General features: G+C 42.1%; 1 protein-coding gene across 1 annotated transcript; it reads right to left on the minus strand.

The window, feature by feature from the left end:
• Positions 1 to 7,110: 7,110 nt before the first annotated feature.
• On the minus strand, positions 7,111 to 17,986 carry LOC133449104 (parkin coregulated gene protein-like). The gene is made up of 5 exons (XM_061728238.1): positions 17,926 to 17,986; positions 13,635 to 13,762; positions 12,533 to 12,704; positions 10,115 to 10,264; positions 7,111 to 7,226 (listed from the first exon to the last, which is right to left on the minus strand). The coding sequence occupies exons 1-5, from the start codon at positions 17,984 to 17,986 to the stop codon at positions 7,111 to 7,113; spliced, it is 627 nt and encodes a 208-aa protein (XP_061584222.1).
• Between the last annotated feature and the right edge of the window lie 2,302 nt (positions 17,987 to 20,288).

Consider the following 20,288-nt stretch of genomic DNA (forward strand, 5'->3'; position numbering starts at 1 on the left):
TGTTCAGTAAAACATCTAGTTGGTGTTTAGTAAACCTCTAGTTGGTGTTTAGTAATCCTCTAGTTAGTGTTTAGTAAAACATCTACTTAGTGTAAACTCTAGTGTGTTAGGGCCAGTAGTCACAGCTGCAGCTACAGGACCAGAATAGAGCAGCTTAATCGTAGATATGCTGCTATAGAGCTACGCTGCAGGGGTTGACTCAGACATGATCCACTGAGCAGTGCCCACCCTCCTTCTCTTTCCTTTCTCAGTTATTAATTAGAAGTATCTTATCACCATCAGTGTTCTCCATTGTTCTTGTAGGTTGTTGTGCTGGTCTGCCCCTTCCTTTTCTCTTCTGTGCATGTTTGCAGGCCGGAGCTTCAGGAGTTGCATCCTGACCGGCAGCCTACTCCTCTAATCACCCCAGTGTGGTTACACGCACATCTTAATCAAACTATTGGCAACTGTCTAACTAAAGATTAAATTGAGGTTCAGAGAAATCCAAGTACAGGCCTGCATGTGCTAGATGACTATCCATTATTGAGTGAGGTACGTTGCACTCCGCGATGCTAGGTGGCGCCACACACTTTCGCGTTGGCGTTCTTCCGGAACAAGCGCGAAGGAGTATATCAACATGCGAAAATATGGACTCTAAGACCACGTTTCCACATAGCCGGGTATTTACAAAAACGGATATTTCCCCATCTACGATTTGAAAAATACCATCATTTACATGAACCTGCATAAATACGCTGTTAAGGTGCTATGAGTAGCCAAACCTACAGGGGGCAGTGTAACGAGAAGCATAAAGTCATGCTAGCCAATTGGAATCCTCAGACTGGACGAAACCCTTGCTCACATATTATACACTGATCAAACAGGTTTTATCAAAAACCACCATTCGTTCTTCAATGTCCGACACCTACTGGATGTGCTATATACGCCTTCTCACGACCGAACCCCAGAGTGTATTGTTTCTATTGACGCTGAGAAGGCGTTCGATCGTGTCGAATGAAGATATTTGTTTTTAGTTTTGGATAAGTTTGGCTTTGGCCCTATGTTTATAGGCTGGATCAAGCTGCTCTATGCTGCCCCCACTGCATCGGTTCAGACTAATGGCATAACTTCCCAACTTTTTAAGCTAGGCCGTGGAACACGTCAAGGCTGCCCACTGAGACCAATTATTTTCGATATGGCTATAGAGCCGCTTGCAGTCGCGCTCAGAGATAATACCAGCATTGCATAGGGGCGGCGTAGAACATAAAGTTTCTCTATATGCTGACGACCTCTTGCTGTATGTCTCGGACCCAACAAATTCCTTATCTGCGGCGATGTCTCTATTTGGTCAATTTGGGCCTCTTTCAGGTTATAAAATTAACTCACATAAGACTAAGCTATTTCCGGTAAACGGTGAGGCCCTAGGTGCGGATTATGGTAACATTCCATTTACAACGGAGAGACAACAGTTCACCTATCTAGGAATAGAGATCACAGATAAATTTGACAACCTTTTCAAAGAAAACTTCATACCTCTGCAAACTCAGGTTCAAACTTCTCTACAGCAGTGGTCACCCCTTACTCTCACCCTGACTGGCCGTATAAACTTTATAAAAATGAATATATTACCAAAGTTTACATACTTATTTCAATGTTTGCCCGTATTGGTTCCTAAATCCTTTTTTGCTTCACTAGACTCGACTGTCTCCACATACATTTGGCAGAATAAGAGACCCAGAATAAAGAAAACGGTACTTCAGTTATAAAAAAAAGGTTGTATCTGGCACCGATACAACCTTCGGTCCGATGGCCCAGAATGAACAACTGGGGAGCTTAACTCTGTCCAGAACATGTCACTTTCTGAACTACTCGGTGCCCCAGTCAATCATCCAATACCCCAACAAATACAAAACCCAGTCATACGTTCCACTCTGAGGGTGTGGACTCAATATAGGAGAACATTTGGGTATGCAGATTTTTCCATTCTCAGTCCTATTACCTCCAACCATTTCTTTACTCCTTCTCAGTATGATACTTCCTTTATAGACTGGCATAGGAAAGGCATCACTTCATTCTCGGACCTATTCAAAGATGATAGTTTTTCCTCCTTTGAGGAACTCTCAGAGAAATTTAATTTGCCCAAAACACAATTTTTCCGTTACTTACAGGTCAGGGATTTCATCCGTCACTCTCTGCCAGGTTTCCCGAAAAAACCTAGCCCCAACCCAATTGACACTTTTCTATCATTTAATCCTGTAGCGAGGGGCGCCCTCTAAACATTGTGCCATAATATTACCATGATACCGTATTTGCCACTGGACAGGACCAGGGCTGCGTGGGAGCAGGACTTAGGGCATCCAATAGCTGCCGACCGTTGGCACTCGATCCTGGGATCAATCCATAAATTTTCACTATGTGCAAGACATTGCCTAATACAATTTAAAGTGGTTCATAGAGCCCATATGTCAAAGTCTAAAATATCCAGCATGTACCGGGACGTCACCCCCACCTGTGATAAATGCAAGTTTGACGACGCCACTCTTTTTCATATGTACTGGCTGTGCCCTCGATTACAAGTTTTTTGGAATGAAGTTTTTCACACTCTCTCGAAAATTCGGAAGCGTAAACTAGTTCCAAATCCTATGACTGCTTTGTTCGGTCCTTCTAGCGAGGACGATCCTCGGATGCCTTCTACTGAACGTCATATGATCTCTTTCTCCTTGCTCCTGGCCAGGCGGGCTATTCTGCTTAGATGGAAGGGGGCGGCCTCGCCCACACACACTCAGTGGCTACGAGACATTATGCACTGTCTTACTCTACAGAAAATACGATTTTCAATTAGTTAGGATATTTAGGATAAATTAGACCTGGCAACCCTTCTTAACTTATTTCCATGATTCTCATACATCATAGATTATACGGTGAGAGAGTGAACACGGTGGACCTTGACATTGGAGAAGCTCAAGGTTTAGATATTAATATGCCTGCCAATTTTGTTTTCCTCTTTGTGTGCCTTTTATTTAACATTTTTAGGGATTTAGGTGGGGGGTGGGCTGGTGGGGTCACTGTACTACCTCAGGATTGCAAGATTTCCTTTTATTTTTATTTTTTTCTTGATATGTTTTGTAAGACAAGTGTTTTGATACCATCTGAACCTGCACCAGCAAGACCTTCAGTGGGTTTTTTTTTTTGTTTTTGTTTTTGTTTTTGTTATGGTCGTGATATACATTCTCAATGTAACATTGTTATTTTTATATTCATTGTGAAAAATAATAAAAAAGATTGGAAACAGATTAATTCACTTTCATTAAGTCACGAAATATACCCGACAGGATCATCAACCAACTAAAAGATGATAAGGTAAATGACCCTGACGGCATCACATACATTGCATGATGAAGTAAAACGCATGTTGACTGTAGCCACATAAGCTAGCGTTACCAAATCTTCCCCTCATTTTGCTAGCTTTCTCAAATTCTCAAATTCTAATTTTTCCAAATTGTTTATATTTTCCTTTCTTTTTCAGATCGACATCAGCGTCATAGATGTTATGACTGATGAGCAGTTAGGACAGTATATCGAGAGATATGGGGACCGGCTTGCAGTGAGAGCATTTTGCCGGCAAAGAGATGTGGCAAATGAAAACTCGGGGGACCCAAAGACTGACAAGTCAACTCTCATGCAGAGTATTAGGGACAGACTACAGGGAAAAACTTTGGCCAGTAACAGAGGTGCCAGCAGGGGTTTCAAGCCTGGCAATACACACGGAGAAAAGATGAACCGGCGGGTTGAAATGGGATGGCTGCACTTTGATAAAGGCGATTATCATCAAGTCCAAACAAGACATAGAGGTGGAACGCGGTCTCTGGTTGTCCAGAAAACAGTTACTATGGGAGAGCTGCTGGAGATTGGGAAAGGCCTGTTTTTTCCGAATGGACAGTCTGCTAAAGGAGCAGTGGATGACTTTGAGTTTGATATTTGTGATTTTAGCCACAACACATTACCCACTCAAATCACAGTTAGTCACCTGTACGAGGCGCATATACGTTTCCTCCCAGGAAAAGGATGTTTCCCCTGAAGATGTCATAACTCTTTCTGAAAGATCTTCGGACTTCGAAGCCACGGAGGACAGGCCAGAGAAGGTAATTTCTCAAACATTAGTGTTATCAAATCATATTGTTGTGGAATTCATTTCTCACATTCTGTAATTTTTGACACATCATTTTGGAACGTGATGAATTTGTAAATGTAGGTTTTTATTGTTTTTTTTATTGTTTTATTGTTTATTCGGATCCCCATTAGCTCTTGCCTTGGCAAGAGCTAGTCTTCCTGGGGTCCAGCAAGGACAAACATTCCAAAACATATTACTCTACAATCGTCCTATAACCAAAAAACAATAATTAGAAATTAAGAAACTAAAATAAAAATAAAATAATATAAAATAAACAGCAGTAGAACTCAATACAATTACTTTGTAAAACTAAACCAAAATCACAACATCACATCACAACACTTTGCCTCTGAACAGTTTTGTTCAGCATGTTTTAGTACAGTAGTTCAGTTGCATTAGACTCAAAACCTTGCAAAATAGTACACTACATCAGATGTTCCTTTAGCTTTCTTTTAAAGGTGATTTTTGTTTGTATACTAGTTATGCTGTTAGGCAATGCGTTCCATCCCATTATCGCTCTATAACTAATAGAATTTTTAAAAATATTTGTTCTTGGTTTGAAGGTAACAAGAATACCTCCACTGGCTTGTCTAGTCCAGTCTAGGTAAATATTGGATCGCTAAACACACCTGATTCATTTATAAGCCTGCATTTTGCATTCATGGCTTCAATGTGTAATGGTAAGTGACTTCTGGTTTCCATCAAAAGAAGATTATGTGAGAATGCGAAACGCGTTTATTTCAAGCAATTTGGGAATGATAAAAGATGTGAATTTACATCTGAAAAAAAATTTGGAAATTCCAAAAAGTAAATGGAATGACACTTCTCAGAAACATCTGTCCTCCAGGAAATGGGCTTTACCAGGACAGGAAACATCTCTACCTGCTGCTTTACCGCTCCCCTTCTACTTCTGAAATATGACTGGATCAGCAACAACAGCTGCCCCTGTAGTGCTGCTTGTTGGAGCAGCTGAGACTGATGATAGTAGCTGGAGTGACTGGAATGATGTTTCATCTCAAATCATATCTGTAGTTTCAAAAACAGAACTCTCACTGCATGATAGTCTGATTTTACACTGGAAACACTGTCATATCTTTTTCATATCAAAATAATATCATGTGACCGAATTTCACAAAACATTAAAGCAGAAAAAAGAGCAACTTTTGTCATTTATAAGTCAGTAGAGCCTTCTGTTTGCATTGATTGATTGATTGATTGATTGAATTTATTTATTTATTTAAAACAGGGATAATGCACAAAAAAAATATTAATCTTGTAAAACAAGAAGAGATGCTTTGAGCCAGGTTATAGCAACAATTGCTAATTTCCGCCTGTAATCCCTGGGCAGGTAAAGTGCTAAACAGATACAATATTAAGATTAATTGAAATAAGACATAATAACCATAATATTTAAAAATTTGACAGAATGCACTAATAAATAAAAGCACGGAAACAAGAGCGCCAAATCATAAAGTGCACAATAGAGACCAACAGCACATACACTCTCTCTCACTCTCATCACACATTCAAACACATACACATACAATACACAGATAACAATCATCCTCATCCTCAACCACACTCATAACCAGACACATACACACACTCACATAATACTCAACAATGTGTGCAAACTTGCTTACTTAATAACCAGCGCTTTGACAAGCATGAGAATGTGTGAGGATTTGTACATAGAATAAGTTCTGTGGGAAGGACATTCCACTGACCCATGGCCACACAGGAAAAAGAAGAGCAGCCAAACTGAGTTCTACGTTGAGGAATACTACACTCACCCCTCGTAACAGATCTAGTTAGACGTACTGTGTTTTCAGAGCAGAGTGTCACAAACTTTTTCAGAGGGGGGGCATAAGCATTATGAATAATTTTGTGAAGTAGACAAACATTTGAGTGTATAATCAAGTTTTCAAAGCTCAAAATATCATATTTGGCAAGTACATGGCAATGATGGTAATGTCGTGGTTTTTTGGCATGGATCTTAAGACTACTTTTGTACAATAACTCTAGTGGTTTTGTAACTGTTTTACATGCCTGAGACCAGGATGTAACACAGTACAAAAAATGGGGCTTAATCATTGCATTTAAATATGTACTTGATATGCATGGAAGTTAGCTCTGTGAGCTAAACTCATCATTGTTGAATTATCACATGTAAACAACACTGTTGAAGGAAGAAACAACTGAGATAGGATTTAAAAGTTACTTTGGGTGATTTTTGCCGACAGCACAGGCAGAACACCACCACAGTAAGATGGATGTTTCCTGCAAATGATGCTGAAACTTGATACTTCGACATCATAAAGTCTTTTGTGCTGCTTGAAGTAAGTTCTTTCACTGCAGTTTTCCACTTTTTTTTGAGGCCAGACAAGATGATGAGCCCACGCACACCAGGAAGAGAAACATGCAATCGATTGGCTAAAAAAAGTAAAGAATCAAGATACTGTATGAATCATCCCAGTCACAGTTTGGGCCTCATAAATGCTGTGAAGGAGCCTTGAGAAAGCTGTGAATGTGACTGCAAACCTCCATCAACCAAATAAAAAAAGACCAATGATGCAAAAGAAGTGGGCTAAAACCCCACAACAATGTGAGACAATGATGTCAACATGCAGAAAATTATTTCTCAAAATGATTGCGGCTAAAGGTGGTCCTACAAGTGAGTGAATCAAAAGGCCATGTTTTGTTTTTCACCCACTGGTTTTGCATTTTGACTGAGCATTTGTTCCAAAACAAATGTTAGTGTAATATTTTGAGTTTTATTTAAGAACAGCAACAATATATTATTCATGGGCATTATAATGCAGGACAAAAAACAAAAATATGAACGCAAAAGTGTGCAAACAACAAGAACAGCAACAATATATTATTCATGGGCATTATAATGCAGGACAAAAAACAAAAATATAAACGCAAAAGTGTGCAAACAACAACCCCCATCACTTCTACTTCATGCAGGACTCGTAGGTGGGTATCACGCTTTTGATGTGATGGAAGGCGTCCTTCCCTCCATAGCGCTCAAATATCTCCAGAGTCCTCTTCAGCAGATCAGCAACGTTGTCTGAGCCAAACAGACACAGAGACAGAATGAGAAACAAAAATCATTCAGCACAGTCTGGGTCATCAGTGTGTGAATTTTAATGTCAGGGCTCAGAAAGCTACACCTGCAGCCACGGTGCACTGCAAATGCCATCTTTCCAACTGACTTAAAACCCAGAGGACAGACTAAGGCTGCGTCCCAATACTCCCCCTCGCCCTCCTTTTCTTCACTAACCCTAACTTTTGCGCGTTCCCGTGAAGGTAGTGGTGTCCCAATTCCTCTTTTCACCTAGGGGGAGGGGGCATAACGAGGGCTAGGGGCTGAGAATAGCCCCTTCAAATCGAGGGATTTCAGATGCTGACTTGGCGAGCGAGGGGGTATGAAAATTTCCCAGAATGCTTTTGCCGTAGGCTCTGCGTCGATTTGACTCGCCGACCGAAGGCAAACAGGCAGACTCGTCTCAGAGAAATACAGAGAAATAATCCTGTGACTCGTCAGATTTGTTCTGGATGTTTCTGATATAATAGTCTTCAGAAACCACAAAGTAATCCAGCTGTTATCTGGGTAATTTACACACTTTCAGATAAAGTTGCGGAGGATCACGCCAGAATAAAGGGATTTATGGTTCCGCGTTACACCAACGCAGAGCCTACGGCGTAGTTACGTAACCTACGCCGTAGGCTCTGCGTTGTTGTACGCGGCGACGCGCGCCGTACGCCGCAACCTACGCCGTAGGCTCTACGTCGATTTAACGCGGACCCAAACTCCGGAGCCGGCAGACAGAAATCTCTAAATTTCGGAGCAAATTTCAGGCGTAGCTACAACTGTTAGATTTCATCTATTAAACCAACATCTTCCTAAATGATTTATTTCAGCCAGCATAATTCTCAACAGAGCTGCAGGTTTCTCTCCCGTGGCTGACGCAGCAGCTTGACCCGGCGGACACGTCTCTTCTCGGGCTGTGAGCTGCTGCTCCCCGGGGCCGGCGGCTCTTCTCATCTCCGAAAACATCGGGTCAAATTTCTTAACAGGCGTTATTTGGATAAACTGAGCACAGGTTGTGGATCTTAAGGTTACCTTTATACCTGAAAAAATATTAAAACTTAATAAATTGCCATATTAACAGCGCTACAGCTGAAATTAAAACAGCTTTTGGCTCTCAGCTTCCTGATCAGGGTAGGGATGAAAACGAGGGGGAGTAGGAGAAATGGGACAGGCACCTGGGCCAAGGGCCCTAAATCTCAAGTGCCCTAAAATATCCCCCTTCTTTTTTAGGGGTTAGGGAAGAAAAGAAGTGCGAGTGGAGAAAAGAAGGGCGAGTGAAGAAAAGTAGGGGGAGTATTGAGATTGGGCCAAAATCTAATTTAGGCCCTGTCCCAATACTATCACTAGCCCTCGTTTTCATCCCTACCCCTAAATTTTTTCACGTTCCCGTGAGGGTAGTGGTGTCCCAATTCCTCTTTCCACCTAGGGGGAGTGAAGAAAAGTAGTGTAGTGGCTATGAATCTGTCCCTACGGATGTAGGGATTTCCGTTCCTCACTAGTTTGATCTAAGGACAGAAAAATTTCCCAGAATGCTTTTCGTCGTCATTTGCAGACTGGATCCGAAAAAAAACAAAAAACATGGCGGACATTTCTTATTTTTTAGTGAATAAAATCAATATTTTGAGTTAGTTTCCGCATAAAAATGCGTTTTGATTACATTTCTAGCGAGAAATATATATTTTACTTTCATAATATTCACTCAGTGAATGTACATAATCACTCGTTTTCCCCGTTGTTGCGAAGTCTTTTTCAAACCTCGCCAGAATAAAGGCTGATTTATGGTCCCGCGTTACACCAACGCAGAGCCTACGGCATAGGTTACGAGGCGACGCGCACCGTACGCCCTACGCCGTACCCTACGCCGTACCCTACGCCGTACCCTACGCCGTACCCTACGCCGTAGGCTCTGCGTCGATTTAACGCGGAACCATAAATCAGCTCCGGAGGCGGCAGGCAGAATTCCCAAAATTTTCGGAGCAAATTTCTTAACAGGCGTAGCTACAACTGTTAGATTTCATCTATTAAAACAACATTTATCTTCCTAAATTATTTATTTCAGCCAGCGGTAATTCTCAACAGAGCTGCAGGTTTCTCCCCGGGACGACGGCGCAGCGCGATCACGTCTGTACGTGATCTGCTGCTGCTGCTGCTGCTGCTGCTGCTGCTGCTGCTGCTGCTGCTGCTGCTGCTGCTGCTGCTGCTGCTGCTGCTGCTGCTGCTGCTGCTGCTGCTGCGCCCCGGTCTCATCATCGCCGAAAACATCAGATCAAATTTCTTAACAGGCGTTATTTGGATAAACTGAGCCCAGGTTGGGGATCTTAACGGTTACTTTTACGCCTGAAAAAATATTAAAACTTAATAAAGTGCCATATTAACAGCGCTACAGCTGAAATTAAAACAGCTTTTGGCTCTCAGCTTCCTGATTTTAGGGGTGGTGCTGAAAGTAGGGGTAGGGGGAGTATTGGGACAGGCCCCTGGGAAGATTTCAAGTGCCCTAAAATCTGTCCCTTCTTTTTTAGGGGTGGTGAAGAAAAGAAGGGCGAGTGAAAGAAAGTAGGGCTAGTGAAGAAAAGTAGGGGGTGTATTGGGATTGGGCCAAAGTCTCCTCCTCAAAAAGCTCAGCACAGAACAACCTGACTGATAATAGAAAAGACATACAGGAGCATTTCTATTATGTGGATGCTGAAGTAAAGGGATAAAAAGTAAAGAGAAACAACCTCTGGATGAAAAAAAGCCTGAAAGTTTCAGGGCTCTCACTTATAAAGCTTAAACCAGCTCATGCAAAATCTTACCTGCTTCACAAGAGACAGATACGGCATCTGCTCGTGAATCAACACTCAACGGTGAACCTGACAGGAACGTACCTTTTTTGGGCCCAAAGAGGTTGAACCAACGGAGGATCTGTCTGAAGTAAGGGACCAGAGCTTCCCCAACCCTGTGTGCAGACATCACCATGTGCTGCAGGACCTGCAAGGTGTTGCACATCACCCGATCGTTCCTCGTGTTCAGAGCATCTGGAGGGCAAGATAAACGACAAAGGTCAGGAATCAAGGCAAGATTATTATTATAAGGCAAGATTATTGTGGCAGGGTGGAGGAGCTGCAGCCACTCAGGTTGATTGGGGCACAGGTGGCCCCAATCAACCAATCCACCCTGCCTGGCTTGATAAGTCATGGCTGCACAGCAGAAAGGGGCTGCTGCTGCTGGGAGAAGGTTTTGCACGTGTGTCTTGGGTGTGTCTGGAGAAAATAAACGTTCCTGCACTGAAACCTGTGTCCTCTGTCCTGTCGGACGGCCCCGTAGCACTCGCCGTGCTACACTGGCGCCCAACGTGGGGCCCGACAGGATGGAGGCACTGGCACAGAAACTGGCAGACCTGGCGGCCCTGATCCGGAGCCAGGCGGAGCGGCAGACTGCAGCGCTGGAGACGCTGGCAGCGCAGCAGCCGGCAGGGTGGGGTCGCCCGCCTACTCGGCTCGCAGAGGACCGCCCCTTCACCTTCAGCTACCCGGACGTGCGGCGGGGGGTGCTGGACTGTCCAGGGCGGTCCTCGGAGGACGACTCCTTTTCCTTCACGTGCCCGTACGTGAGGCGAGCGGCGCGGGACCGTCTAGAGAGGCCCTCGGCGGTCCTGGAGGCGCTGGTCCTGGAGGAGGCTGTCCTGGAGGAGGCTGTCCTGGAGGAGGCTGTCCTGGAGGAGGCTGTCCTGGAGGAGGCTGTCCTGGAGGAGGCTGTCCTGGAGGAGGCGGCGGTCCTGGAGGAGGCGGCGGTCCTGGAGGAGGCGGCGGTCCTGGAGGAGGCGGCGGTCCTGGAGGAGGCGGCGGTCCTGGAGGCGCCGATCCTGGAGGCGGAGACGTCGGTCGCCGGGGCGGTCCTGGACGTGCAAGCTCCAGAGGCGGACCAACGGCTGGAGCAGTGCTGCGTCGGGGAGGGGGTGGTCCTGGACGCGCCGCGGATGCCGTCTGGCCCGAGGCCACCCTGGGCCCAGTCCCGAGAGCGGCGTTCTCGGCGGTCGGCCCGTCGCCGAGGACGACCTCCCGACCGGTCTCTGTGGTCGGCCCGTCGCCGAGGACGACCTCCCGACCGGTCTCTGTGGTCGGCCCGTCGCCGAGGGCGACCTCCCGACCGGCCTCGTCAGCCGGCCAAACCGGGAAGGCCCGGAGGCGCAGTCTGCGGTTCCTGGCTTCCTCTCCCGCTCCGAGGGGGGCGGGGGGGAGTTGGCTCGGCCGGATGGTCCCCGGCCTGAGGTTGGCGATGGGGGTGTGTGGCAGGGTGGAGGAGCTGCAGCCACTCAGGTTGATTGGGGCACAGGTGGCCCCAATCAACCAATCCACCCTGCCTGGCTTGATAAGTCATGGCTGCACAGCAGAAAGGGGCTGCTGCTGCTGGGAGAAGGTTCTGCACGTGTGTCTTGGGTGTGTCTGGAGAAAATAAACGTTCCTGCACTGAAACCTGTGTCCTCTGTCCTGTCGGACGGCCCCGTAGCACTCGCCGTGCTACAATTATCAATTAAAAAGATTGGTGTGGACAGAGGTGTCAAGTAACGAAGTACAAATACTTCGTTACCTTACTTAAGTAGAAATTTTGGTTATCTATACTTCACTGGAGTAATTATTTTTCAGACGGCTTTTTACTTTTACTCCTTACATTTTCACGCAATTATCTGTACTTTTTACTCCTTACATTTTAAAAACAGCCTCGTTACTCTATTTCATTTCGGCCTTTAAAAAAAACTATCCAGTTAAATTGCTCCATCTGGATAGAGTGAATTTGGTTGTGGTTGTTTCAGATGTTCTTGTCCAGTTTTGTTCTTACATCCGTTCCCTCAGATTCCTGCAACTAAACTTGGGTGTACATTCTAATAAAGGTTAGGATAAATGATAACATGCCTCTGAAGTTTGACTTTTTGCACCATAACAATACTTATAGGCAACTAGTCATCATATCTCCTGCTCTCTGAAACACATGTTAATGCTCAATAGTACACATATATGGTTCTTTAAGATATTTGCATTATACTAAGATGCATTCATTTTCAATGGCTTTTGTCCTTAATGGCTTTTTCCCCCTTACATTACTTTTACTTTTATACTTTAAGTAGTTTTGAAACCAGTACTTTTGTACTTTTACTTGAGTAAAAAACTTGAGTTGATACTTCAACTTCTGCAGGAGTTTTTTATATATAAATAACCACACATTTTTCCTGTTAGTGGAAAGGAAAGACAGTCAAGATGAAATTACATCAGTAAACACTGAGGGACAATTAGTTTTTTGTGACTTACTCTTGATGTGAGGGATGAGCTGTGGAACAATATTGATGATTTCTTGGCCACAATGGTCCAACATGCCGTGGATTCCTTGGTTTGCCAATTTCTCGTATGGATGAGTAGTCTCAGCCAAACCTTGGAAGAACAGCGGCAGGAAATGGTGGTAATCGATCCTCTCAAAGTCCACCTGAGTAGAGAAATGTACATTTGCTTCATGTTTTTTATTATCTGCAACTGGAACTCTGAACTCTGAATTTCATATTTTGTTAGATTTACTCAATTACTCAGGAGATGTCAAGAAATGATTGACACATAATTGTCTTCAACTAAAGGCCAAAAAAAAAGAATGTATCCTTGTTGCTCTAGATCAGGGGTCGGCAACCCAAAATGTTGAAAGAGTCATATTGGACCAAAAACACAAAAAAAAATATGTCTGGAGCCGCAAAAAATGAAAAGTCTTGTATAAACCTTAGAATGAAGACAACACATGTTGCATGTTTCTATATTAGTTAGAACTGGGGGAAGATTTTTTTTTCATTATGCACTTTGAGAAAAAAGTCGAAATTTCGAGGAAATAGTCAAAATTTTGCGAAAAAAATCGAAATGTTGAGAAAAAAGTCGAAATGTCGAGAAAAAAGTCAAAATTTCGAGAAAAAAGTCAAAATTTCGAGAAAAAAGTCAAAATGTGGAAATTAAAAAGGAAGAAAAAAGAAAAAAAGGAAAAAAGAAAAAAAAGAAGAAAAAAAGAGAAAAAAAGGAAAAAGAGAGAAAAAAGAGAAAAAGGTCAAACATTTTTGAAAAAGCTCCAGGAGCCACTAGGGCGGCACTAAAGAGCTTTTTCCAAAATATTACATTTAAAAGAATATTTATTTGAATAGGTGTTTCCTAAAAAGACATTTTCTTCATGGACTGCGTCATTCTTTCTTTGCAAGCCTTTAAATGGGCCTGTTTAAACTTTTAATTCCCATCGGCTTTAGCTTTACTCTCAAAGGTTTTTAAGTTAAAAGAGAGCATCTACAGACTTATCTTTTGGGATATCAACTACCCCAGCCTTTTGTCGATAAACTTTGAAAGCCTCAAATATTTGAGCAATTTTACTAAACAACCGCTGTCCTACCTTCCACCTGACGCCATTCCCTTTGGTGACGTGTGTCAGAGCGATGGGAATGTCTCCAGAGACGCAGCTCTCACGGAAGTTTGGTTTGACCGCCTTCTCTTGAAAAGCCCGTGCTTTTGGACGTCCCACTCCCACCATCTGGTCAGATACACAGGACAACTGGTGGAGACACACAGAGAGTGTGCAGTTGTGTGCATGTGCTCGTGTGTTGGCCATGCAGCCACACGCAATGACAGAGGCTTTGTTAGTAGGGGTGTAATGATACACTAGTCTCACGATACGTTACAATACACGATATTGAGGTGACGATAACGATACGATATTATAGCAGTATTTTTTTAACAACCTTGCATGAGGATCATATGACTGGAAAAAATAGTCTTTTATTTGAAAGACACAAAATACAAAACAATGCTGTGCATTTGCCCTATTGTTACAGTTTGTAATGCTTTATAACTGTTTAAGTTTTAAAGAGAAAGCCAGGCCAACCATTTTCCACAAACTGAACTAAAAGTAAATGTCAGGTTTGCATTATGCATCTTCAGTTTCATACAAGTAATAATATTTTGCCACAAACTGAATAGTTTCTCTCATGTATGATTTAACTTTTTTCTTTTCCAGAAATTTAACAACAAAAATTAAATAAATAAATAAAAGTAAATAAATACATACAATTTTACATGATAAAAAAGATTGATTCATGCTCACATTATAAGTGTAAGAGGAGATTTATTTTTGTTAAGAAGGTTATTTTGGTAATTCAGGGTTCATTATTTTATAAATATATTATTTATATTCTGATGTAAATCAGGGACTATAATGACACTAGTCAGTTTATCTGTAGTGATTAGTCTGTTTTAGATTGGGCGGAGTGATATGCAACAGTACGGCACTAGGTGCTGTTGATGTTCTAAAATCCTACACTGTTGAGGGACATTAAGGCCGCGTTCAGACTGCAGGCAAATCTGATATATATCTGATTCCTTCTCATATCCGATTTTCAGGGCTGACTGTCCACACTGTTTTTAGCAAGTGTCCATATCGGATCTGGCTCTGTTCAGACTGGGCCACATCACTGACTGATCTGACGGGTTGCCGTAGCAACGACGTCGGAGCGAAGTCATGTGTTTCTTTTAATCCCAAAATATCTGTACCGTTTCTGATTGGGTCGGCACTGCGCATCATTTTTAGACATAAAAATGAACGCATACCGCAAAAGTTGTGTGATCGGCGGAGGGACCCGGCGTCCCAGCAAAATGAGAATCAGAGAAAGGTGTTCAGAACAAAACCACCAGCAAACTAACAAACCAACCAACAAAGCTCAGAGTTAACAAAACGAACCAGCACTTAATAACTGGCAGCCCCGCTCCATAACCTCTCCTCCTGACGGGCTGCAGGTTCAGGCTCACAGCGCGACTGAAGGCTGATTTATGGTTCCACGTTACACCAACGCAGACCTACGGCGTAGGGTACGCGGCGACCCGCACCTACGTGGAAATGCGGTCTTTTTTTCTGCTATTAAAACATGATTTGTAATGTGAATTTGCAACACTTAAACTACAAATAATAGTTTTTGACGTGACATCAGATATTGTACATGCTCTCTGTGAAAGGATGAGTAGCTCCACAACTGGAAATGGGCGGGTGGTTTGGAGCGTCTGGGACAGTCATATCCGATCTGAGTGTTTGGATGTTCAGACTGACACGCATCTGCCCAAATGAGATATGGATCGGATATGAAACTACCTCCCGGAGGTGGTTTCGATCTGGTTTGCAAAAATCGGATCTCATGCGGTTTGGGACTGTTCAGACTTCAAAAGAGTCATCCAGTTTCAATCTGGATGGGCTAAAAATCGGATATTGGCCTGCAGTCTGAACGCGGCCTTAGTATGCTACTAAAAGTCAATAGGACTCCTATCATATCAGTCCCAGTTTCTGCTGTCGTTGTTGTGGGAGTCATTAAAGGTGGTACACATAAGACAAATATAAGCTGAAACAACACAGCAGGGAGAAAGGCTAGGGCAGGGGTTGGTAACCCAAAATGTTGAAAGAGCCATATTGGACCAAAAACACAAAAAACAAATGTCTGGAGCCGCAAAAAATGAAAAGTCTTGTATGTATAAGCCTTAGAATGAAGGCAACACATGCTGCATGTATTTATATTAGTTATAACTGGGGGGAGATTTTCTTTTCATTATGCACACGAAAAAAGTCGAAATATTGAGAAAAAAGTCGAAATGTCGAGATAAAAGTCGAAATTTCGAGAAAAAAAAAGTCGAAATGTCGAGAAAAAAGTCGAAATTTCGAGAAAAAAAAGTCGGAATGTCGAGATTGATGTTGAAGTACAATTTCGAGAAAAAAGTCGAAATGTCGAGATTAAAAAGGAAAGGAAAAGGGAAGAAAAAAAGAGAAAAAAATAAGAAAAAAAGGAAAAAAAGAAGAAAAAGAGAGAAAAAGGAAAAAAAGAGGAAAAATTTTGAAAAAAGAGAAAAAAAGAGAAAAAGAAGAAAAAAAGAAAAAAAAAAAGGTCAAACATTTTTGAAAAATCTCCAGGGAGCCACTAGGGCGGCGCTAAAGAGCCGCATGCGGCTCTAGAGCCGCGGGTTGCCGACCCCTGGGCTAGGGCATAAGATATTTTAGAAACTTTCTGAATACAAATATTTTCTTATCGTATACCAGACAATAATGAAAGGATGTCAACCCTGCTGTAAGCCTGGCTTCAAAATACTGAAGCCTTAAAGCAGCACAATGTAACTTTCAGCTTTTGTTGAGTTTGGCGGCTCCTTTGGACAAAAGCGGTACTTGCTTTACCAGAAAGAACACTACATTTCCCATGAGCACCAGCGCGTACTGCCGGAAAACTCCTGTCCCCGTCGCTGCATTTGTTTTGATGAGACAAGACGGGACGGACTTTCAAAACTACTTTTCTGTTTTCAGCGGTCGTTTGCAGGATGGATAGCGAAGAGGTAATGTATTGATTTTTGGTTAAACAATATATAATATATAATATAATAATATGATGATGTTGAAAAACACTAAGTTCAACTTGATTTTATTAAGTTGTTTCAGCGAGATAATGTGCCTACAAACTCATACGCTCTGCACCTTTTTCCTGTCACATTTTTTAGAGGGACTTTGTCATAAATTAGTAGTCAAACATACTTACTGACAAAATAAAAAAATACTTTATAACCTGTGAATAACTGAATGCCCATTCCTTATATTTTGCAGATCAGCCCTGCACTATTTTACAGTTCTCAGGAAAAATACTAGAACCCAAGACGAATCCCCTGTATGTGAAAACATTCTAATTTTGATTCTTATTGAACATAGAACTCTACATTTACATTTGTATCATAACAATTCTGTCTCTTGTTTTATCCCCATAAATCCCCATCGGTCGGACATCCCTCCTCGTCTTTCATCTATTTATTTTTATTGTTTTGTCCGGGCATTTAGCTTGTTACTCTCCCGCTTTCTTTTTTCGCCTTCTAAGATAAAACTTTTATTCTCTTCGGTTTTTTCGCTGCTTCGGCCATGATAACAACTCAGCTCACCACCAGCTTCTGCTGAGCTCTGCGCTCCATGCCCAGCTTTCGTCTCGACTACGAATCGGGAAGGAGGGGGAAGTGACGTATGCTGTACAGCAGTCAAAGCCGTAACAATGTGTAGTTTTTTAGTGTGGCAGGGTTCCTACCATGCTCCTCAAAGTTACATAGTGCCAGTGAAGGCGATACAGACCCCTCAGACCATGACAGAGGTTCATTAAACCTGTTGGAAGTTGATGTACCATCACAATGACTCTGGAAATATGATATTAAGGTGGAAAAGTTACATAGTGCTGCTTTAAGCAACGGTTAAACCAAATTATCTCCTCGACATGCTTTGTTGCACCAGCCACTACGGCCTCTGTGTAAAACTGAGGGATTAAAACCAAATAGGTAATATTTGAGACAGACTGATTTCCGTGTGTCCCTGTGAAACTAAGCAAAGCAAAATATAACTTTCTTTTTCACATAACCCCAAGCACTATAATGATTTGATGACAACAAAAAATAAACAACATTAACTGAAACAACGTTACTTTTATGGCTGATATGCAACCGGACCGTTTAGCGTAGGTCTCGTTTCGATGTAGCTTTTTTGTCCCCTTATTTAGGAGTTATTGACCGCGGACGTGTGAATCTGTTGCTACCACAAAGTAGCTGAGCTTTACGGTGTCACATGCTGTCAGACTTTAATATATTTTCTTATTGCAAAATTGTTATTCACTAGTAAATGAGTAGGCTACTCACCACAGCGTGAATCCCCTTGGGCTTCATGGTGAAGCCCTCTGCTTTCCTCTCCGACATTGTAAAGGTCTTAAGTTTTAAAACCGTTGTGCAGCTCTCAAAACTCGTTTATTTTTATGTTCCTCTTTCCGTATTTCGTCTGGTGGTTGCTAGGGAACCAAACACGCGCTGGGGCGTGGTTGCGACGGAGACGTACACACGTTTTTAAACAAAATCATGCTGATCAACGTGTTTGTTTTTATTTAAGATCTACAGTATGTATTTGCCAAAAACAATAAACAAGCAGCCAATTTTTATATTTTATATTATTCATCTATTTACGAGGGTGCAAAGTATGGAGGATTTTTTGTGCCAAAATTAAATAAATAAATACATCATTAATTGATTAAAATGTACGGAGCCCCTAAAGGGACACGGATTTTCTTTTATATATATAATGAATTTAGCGCGCGCGTGAAACCTTTAAGTGAGCACATATATATATATATATATATATATATATATATATATATATATATATATATATATATATATATATATATATAAAGGCTAGATGACTCGCCCGCGCTGCTGCCGCTGCAGAGCGACGTCGTCACACGACGGCCATCTTGCCTCAGGGGAGCTCGCTCACTCATAATTGTGTTTAATGGTGCATGTACTGCTTAAACAACCTTAACTTGCTCCATTTTCAACAGATTGGTTTGTTATGAACGTCAGAGATGTAGTTATGACACTGCATACTTGTGAATAATTATAAACATTGACAAACGTACTTTTATATGAAAATAACAAGAAACAGATAGCTATGACAGGGTATTTATATTAAATCAATATTTCTATAGTATTCTTAGTAATATTTATATTTACATTATAACATATATACATATATTATTACCTTATAACATGTATATAAATATTATTACATTCTAACATGTATTTATATGACATTAAAACATGTTTATATATTATTAAATTATGATGTATTTATATTATGATATAACATATATTTACATTATTACATTATAACATGTATATATATATATATATATATATATATATATATATATATATATATATATATATATATATATTGTAGTGACTCCAAAACAAAAAAAAGGAAATCACTGAGAGGCTAAGTGAGGGAGCATGGTACTGTTGACGCGCTGCATAAACGACAAGCCATTTCCGTGTTGTTAAACCGTGTCCGCATTTATTCTCCTCCAACGCTGAACAAACAGCAAAAAGCAAGGCAAGGCAAGGCAAGATGTTCACTCTTTCTGTCCGTATATTCAAACGGTAATCAAGCGGTATTCATGCGGTCAACAAAAAATACACTCTCCCTACTCACCCCCTCTCATGCAGCCGCCGCTGTGAACAGGTGAATATATGCCCATTCATTCAGATTACTACGCCTTGACCACACCCCCCTGTGACATGAGTGACAGGTGTCAAACTAACAGCTGATGCCAACATAAACATAAATATTTAACATATGGCACCTACAACCCAGCCCCTAATTATTATCACTGGAATAATTACATTATAACTAGTAAACAAGAAACCTGAAATCACAAAAATCCACAATTGTCTTTGTTGATAGTCCATCACTATGCTCTTCTCCCTGGAACACAAGTCAAATCCAGTCGAGTCCAGAAGTTCAAATACAGTTTCATGGAGTAAGCATGACCATGTCACACTGTCAGTCAGTAAAGTCAGTCTAGCTGTCCAAAAAATAGTCCTCTCCGAACTGAGGGGTCAGGCTTCTGCTTCCTGCAGTAGACAGACTTTGGTTATGGGCCTTTCCAAGGAGCTGGTCTTAGTCTTGATCAGCAGCCGTCGCACGAATCCTCTTCTGTCTGGGAAGGCTTGGATGACTCTTCCCATGACCCACGAGTTCCGCGGTGCTGTCTCATCCACAATAAGCACGATGTCTCCTACCACAAAGTTGCGCTTGATACCAGTCCACTTCTGACGTTCCTGCAACTGTGGTAAATATTCCTTGGTCCATCGCTTCCAGAATAGATTGGACATATACTGGACTTGCTTCCACCGTCGACGAGCGTAGATGTAATTTCTTTGAAATTCCCCTGATGGTAGGGAAGGGGAGGTTTTCAACAGCAAGAGATGATTAGGTGTTAAAGCTTCCAGATCATTAGGGTCCGTTGAGGCCTTGGTGATTGGACGACCATTAATGATGGCTTCCACCTCACAGAGGACCGTGTGCAGTCCCTGCTCATCAAGATTTTGTACTTTAAGGATGGCATTCAAGACCTTCCGCACAGATCTGATCAACCTTTCCCAGGCGCCACCATGGTGCGATCCTGCTGGAGGGTTGAAAACCCACTTTATCTCCTTCTGAAGA

Source organism: Cololabis saira, chromosome 8 (genome assembly GCF_033807715.1).
Source record: "Cololabis saira isolate AMF1-May2022 chromosome 8, fColSai1.1, whole genome shotgun sequence".
Taxonomy (NCBI): domain Eukaryota; kingdom Metazoa; phylum Chordata; class Actinopteri; order Beloniformes; family Belonidae; genus Cololabis; species Cololabis saira.

Bases quoted from the DNA above. Each gene is read 5' to 3' on its own strand.
- LOC133449104 (XM_061728238.1), bottom strand. From the start codon at position 17,986: ATGTCGGAGAGGAAAGCAGAGGGCTTCACCATGAAGCCCAAGGGGATT. The intron at 10,265-12,532 runs GTAAGTCACAAA...CTTGCCCTCCAG, and splicing joins GCTCATCCCTCACATCAAGA to ATGCTCTGAACACGAGGAAC. The intron at 7,227-10,114 runs GTACGTTCCTGT...TGTTTGGCTCAG, and splicing joins CCTCTTTGGGCCCAAAAAAG to ACAACGTTGCTGATCTGCTG.